This window comes from Plectropomus leopardus, chromosome 2 (assembly GCF_008729295.1).
Source record: "Plectropomus leopardus isolate mb chromosome 2, YSFRI_Pleo_2.0, whole genome shotgun sequence".
NCBI classification, from domain to species: Eukaryota; Metazoa; Chordata; class Actinopteri; order Perciformes; family Serranidae; genus Plectropomus; species Plectropomus leopardus.
In genome coordinates this window covers 21,305,276-21,311,367 of record NC_056464.1, presented here as the reverse complement: position 1 = coordinate 21,311,367, position 6,092 = coordinate 21,305,276, and the positions used below count along the sequence as shown (strand labels likewise).

Sequence of the window (6,092 nt, the reverse complement as noted above, 5' to 3'; positions counted from 1 at the left end):
GTTAGAGGGTTCCCACGGATCCGTACAAAGTCTTAAATGTCACTGAATTCGTTAATTTAAAAAATAAGACCTTATTTTGATTTAAAATCTTTAAAAAGGTCCAAAAATGCCCAAACATGGGAAGTCGAATTTTATTTTATTGTACTGAGGGCTGGGTATAGTCGAGAACATCGCAATTCAATTCAATTTCGATTCTTTGGGTCACGATTCGCTTCCATTCAATATCGATCAGTTGTGTCGTTATCGATTCAGTTAGGTGTGTTGATGTCAGAAATACCCAGATAATTCATTAAAATACCTTCTGATATGTGTTCAATAAAGTGTTCATTATCTGTATTGATTTAGAACAAACTGACACCAAACTTATTTTACCATTAGCCTACATTTTTATTTATTAAACAAATTTTAAAATAAAATTAATTTAAAGTACAGAAAAGTGCACATTTTTGCCTGAGCCGAACCTAAAAAAAGTAATAAACATTTATGCAGGATTTATCTACCTGGATCCACAGCTTTAGCGTTAGCAACAGGCTGCAAAACATCTGCGTGTTGTCGGCTCAAAGGTTACGTAGGTTCGTCTTATTGTTGCGGTGTTTTAACACTGACTCACGAGGCTCACACTTGACGTAACTACTATCGACTTTGTGTATCCAAACGTCGGCTTTTAATGTTGTCGCCGATGATTTTAACACACTGCTACCTCGCACCACTGTCGCCATTTTTAATAACTAAACAACAGCCGGTGTTTGGGGGTCAAGCGGGACCTCTGAACACCGTCAGTCACTCTGCAGCGGCACTCACACTGCCCCCACAGGAGCGATGCGTCATCACAACAGAAATAATCGATTTCGGGATTTCATGAATCGATATTGAATTGACAAAAAACATATTGCAATGCACTGATGAATCGATTTTTTTTACCCAGCCCTATTTATTATTATTATTATTATTATTATTATTATTATTATTATTTTGGACATTGCATTGTAAAATATCAAAAGTAACATTTTGTTTATTTAATATTTGCCAAATCCATCTTCTTAAGCTCACCATGATGGGAATTAAGAGATCTAACTTTTTCACTGGACCAACAACATTATGCTTTATGTAACAGTAAACATTTGGGCAAAATTATCCTCCACCCTACTAAGTAAAAAATGTTGATTCATATTATTTTTCCCCCTTAATTTTGGTTATAAAATTGGTCCTAAATTTAATCCTGAATGACAGCATTAAAAGAAGCAGTAAGTATTAAATTTAACGTGTCTTACACTGTACAAACCCTGATTTGAAAGTTTAAAAAAATATATGGCAAATATAACTTTTTCAGTAATGATTCCTTAACTTTGATTTTTAAATTAAATATGAGCTTTTTATTTAATATAATCATCCTTCATCCCTAGTCTTTTAATTTTAGATTCAGTAGCCCCTGCCAGTATCATCAATGGTGTCTGAGTGTTATGTGAAGGTTAACAAAAGACTGTAGCTTTATAAGAAGTTATGATGTATTCGACCATATAAAATGAGTAAACTGTAAGACAGGACATGACCTCATGATGACTCATTCAAACCAAACTGACATTTAGCAATGAATATAAACAGTCAAGGTGAATGACTACCTAATGTATTTATTGGTCTGTTGAAATCCGAATCCAATTCAATTGTATTCAATTATAAAAGAAAACAAATGTTAAACAAACAAAACAATATATTCAACAAAGCATGTGGCTGCATAAATTACAGCACACATCATCACAATACTGTGTTGAATGTGAAGGACACACAGCCCAAGGTCATTCCAAAGTGTCTCAAATTAAATGCACATCATTTTTTATTTTAACATAACATAAGTACCTATGCCAACGATGACTCACTGATGACTACACACCCGCATTCACACAAACCGATAACACACAAAGCAGTATCTATCGCTTCTTTTTGCTCTCTTTCTTTGGTTTCTGTCGAATCTGAGGCGCCAGTCCTTTGGGTTTCTTCATCTGTTCAGCAGCCTTGCCATCAGTGGACTCAGACTCCTCCTGTAGAGCAAACACAGGACGCACTAAATACCCTGTAATTTCAACACAAATCCTCTGAGTCATTTTAAATATGGTGTAAAAAGACATGACTGCTATGCACAGTTAGATAACTGTTCTTAAAATATATCTGGATGATGCTTTTGCTGTCTGACACTTGCACAAAAAGTATGTGCTATGATATTATTTTAGTAAATCAATACAATATGCTGTGCATAGATGGGTAGTAATTAGTGATAACATATAATACACATTTTGGCAATGTGGTTTTTATCTCTCTAGATAGCTCAGACTCTGTAAATCTCAATTTAACAAACAGTTGAATGAAACTGCCAAAGTTTGTGGAGCACATGCCCCAAACAAAAGAAATTCAGATATGTTTCAACAGATTGACAGCATTGACAGATTGCAGATTGACAGCAGGCTGCTGTAAAGAATGAAATGGCGACATACTGTGGAGAGTAATCAGAGCATCTGATGATAGTGTCTGAAAATAGAATAATTAGACAGTGGATTTAATTGCTCTTGTCTATAAATAATCTCTCCTGACAGTCGTGAGTATAGAGATTGTTTGAGTAGCCCTTGGTGGCTCTGTCTTCGTGGACATTCAAAAATAAGATATTCTGCACTGCACTTTCTAAAAGATGTCTGGTTTCTCTGTTTTTCAGAGAGACTGAGTAGTATCATTCTGCAAGATTTCTTTTGCACAATTGTTATAAAAAATATAGACATTAAAAGTATGATATGTAGCAAGTATGCAAAAAGTATTGACAACAAAAATGGAAGTCAATCCCCACTTTGTCCCCTTGACTTTTTGCCTCGCTGCAATTTTCCAACACTGTGTTTTTGATATTCGTAGCTTCCTTTTGGATGCACAGTGCGTATAGTCTGGCACCTGCCCCTCTGCAGATAAATACACTACCACACATTTCTATTTGGTCAGAAGTGATGATTACGAGGGATTATTTTTTTTATGATTCTATACATTGTTTTTTAAAGGATAATTCTGCATAGTGTACCTTTAATTAAACCGTTTTCCTAGTGATACTATAAGTAGCTGGGCCAGACTGCACACTGTTTTTGATTGTGCTATTTTGATATCAGATGTACCCACCATAGAGAGCATTGCATTGCACGACTGAGGTGAAAATCATTACTGAACAGAGTTCAAGTCAAAAGCTCAAGCTTTATTGTTGACAATCACTAAGCCATGTTGTATATTGATAAATTGCATTATATTAAGTCATAAATACAGTTAAGATAAGACACAAATAATTTGCACTGACTGAGCACTAGTGGTTCAATCAGAGAACTTGGCTGTATGGTGTTATTGCATGGTCTCAATAACTCTCACCTCTGCTTGAGCCAAATATATTTCACTCCTAGTTGGAGTGATACCAAAAAGTCTATCTTAGGTCAGTGACCTAAGACACAAGTGTGCTATTCCTAAACTTTGAACAGTTCAGCAGTTAAAACTTTAGCATTTTGTGAAAATGACCTGTGTAATTTTGTACTATTTATCATTTGTTGAGAATATATATATATATATTATATATTAATTATAAATAAATAAAATATTATAATACTGAGCTTCATACAAAAATATTTTTACTGTTACACTGAGTCACAATCAACTCAAACTCGTGTTGCCATACTGAGAAAATTTCCTCACAATAGCATAAGTAAAAATTTTGAAATCTGCGAGTGGGATTGTTCCTTGAGTACAGCCAAGCCATTTATTTGAGCAAATGACTAAAAACAGCCTGGTTTCATACTTTATCTACATTCAACGATTGAAATACAAAAACAAGGCGATTCAGTTTGATCAACAGGCTAAAAAAATGAAGTGGATTACTAATACAACTTACTTGTAAATCCCTATTTCTTTCCATTATATCTTGTTAATACAAAGGGACAACCCATTAACAAAATACATGTAAACAAAAAAAGGATTGAAAACGTTAGACAGGGATACTGTGATATTTGATCACTGTCTGTGTTGAAATGTTTTCCTACTGATTGGTGTTTCCTCTCACTTTTAGCCCAAATGTATCCCTGATTCCTATGGCATCCGATCATTATCTAACTATCTCGCCCCAAATGCAGAGGGCAGCAGCATGGGAGACACTCTTCTATGAAGACGGACGCACTATTTGAGGGGGGGTGGTCATAACACAACATATGACACCAGCTCCTCTCCTTCTCTCGTTGTCAACCCACCTGTTCATGTCCCTTGGACGTGGGGAAGATGATAGCCAGGATGCAGATGAGCTGGAAGATGGCACCCAGAAACAGCCCATAGCGCAGCAGGCTCTCTAGAAAGGTGGGCTCGGGGACCTCTGGAGGGGACAGGTCCAGGTCTGCAGACATGCTGCTGCTGGTTGAAAACAGGGAACAGGACCACAGTTCACAGGAAGAGAAATAAATATGTCGTCGATCCCGGAAAGTGGTGTATGTGAGGTCTCATGGGGTCCCACAGAAAATCAAGAGAGAACATGTCTTATACAATGTAAACAATGAACTTGCAACATAATACAAGCGTGGAAATGTAATGTAGACGACGTATTGTTCTCTCATATAGTGTTGTTGATCATATAAAACTTTCACCGGTCATTTTTTGTTGTGGTAGACCCAGCTAGTCCACATTTACAACCCAGCTACGGATCATTTCCAGCGTAGCACAGCAGTGTGGCTAGCTTTGAGCTAACGCTGAGCACGAGTACAGTATATGTGTGGCAGAAGCTTACCAGTAACGATAATATTTCACTCTTTTTTGTCGTTACGGAGATGTTTACGTAGAAGTCAGGACCAAAAGTAGGAATATTAGTAAAGCTGTAAAACACTTTCAACGAAAAAATGCTGTTAAACGTACAAAAGGAGGAAAAAAAACATCCGCTCATCGGAAGTGACGTCCCAAATCTGAGCTCCACTTCCCGGTGAATGTTATGAAAATGTCGCCCTCTGGCGTTTTAGACTTTTTTTGTTTTTGTTAGACAAAAAAAAACTATACCCTTTCAATCTGACTACTGGGAGATGAAATTATTTCATAGATAAAATTGATTTTAAATTAAAAATATAATAATGATAATGATAACATTTTCATTGTATTATTTCATGGCTGTAGCTAGCAGACTAACCTGGTCTCTCGTGGTAAAATTAAATAAAGTAGGCTGTATTTACTCAATTATATGTGCTTCAGATTCCAGGTACTTGCAGTTTACTTTCATTTAATGCATCTCCAATACATCTAAGATGCAAATGTTGTTCTTTTTACTCCACTACATCGTTACTATTTTTTGTTAGATTACAGTTTTTCATACAGGTGCCATCCCATTATGACTGGCTTCTGCCCAGTCAGTTTGAACTAATTGACCAGAATACTGAATTTTCGTTTATGGATGCAGTTCAATCTTAAACCTAAGAGGCAGTAATGTGTCAGAGTAGTGTTGAGCCTGGCTGATTTTACAAATAAATTGATACAACTGTTAAAAGTTTGTTCACACGGGCTTATTTATTTAACTTTTTGGCATTTCAATTTTGTTGGCACTTTATACTTGCTGTTGTACTATTTACATTTGGAAAAAAAAATATTTATCAAAGTATGGAAGCTTTATTTTACATTTGTGTGGGGTCACTTTGTTATGTTCTGATTAATAGGTGTATTTATCTTTTAAACTAAACTATAAGACACTGCAATATTTGTAAAAGAAGTAAAGTAGGTAACAAAGTAAGTATGGGTACGTAGGTTAACATTGGTATGGGAAGTTGGCGCAAAAAAAAAAAGTCTGGACATGCCACGAGGGCATAAGTAATAATCTGAGGTTAAATACAAATACTTTGAGCACATTTTCTGCTGGAGTTTGATTAAAAACAAAAACTTATCCAAACACCTGAACCCAAAACCATTTTTTTTTATTTATAAGACACCAGCAGAAAATGTGCTCAAAGTATTTGATGTTTACCTCATTTTTTTCACTCTTTGCTCCATAAATGATTGACTTTGTCTATTTAGTCTCTGAAATGAATCAGTCCAGATTGACTTCCTGTCTGAGCGCTGTA

At 35.7% G+C, this 6,092-nt stretch overlaps 1 protein-coding gene across 2 annotated transcripts; it reads right to left on the bottom strand.

Annotated features, from left to right (window-relative positions):
- Nucleotides 1–1,612: 1,612 nt before the first annotated feature.
- On the bottom strand, nt 1,613–4,942 carry manbal (mannosidase beta like). Of its 2 annotated transcripts, none has more exons than XM_042499038.1 (3): nt 4,781–4,942; nt 4,254–4,410; nt 1,613–2,036 (listed from the first exon to the last, which is right to left on the bottom strand). In XM_042499038.1, exons 2-3 carry the CDS (start codon nt 4,401–4,403, stop codon nt 1,926–1,928), a joined length of 261 nt encoding a protein of 86 aa, XP_042354972.1. In that variant the 5' UTR covers nt 4,404–4,410; nt 4,781–4,942; the 3' UTR covers nt 1,613–1,925. The 2 variants fall into 2 exon arrangements, with proteins under 2 accessions (XP_042354972.1, XP_042354980.1); XM_042499046.1 differs by having other exon boundaries at nt 4,254–4,407.
- Between the last annotated feature and the right edge of the window lie 1,150 nt (nt 4,943–6,092).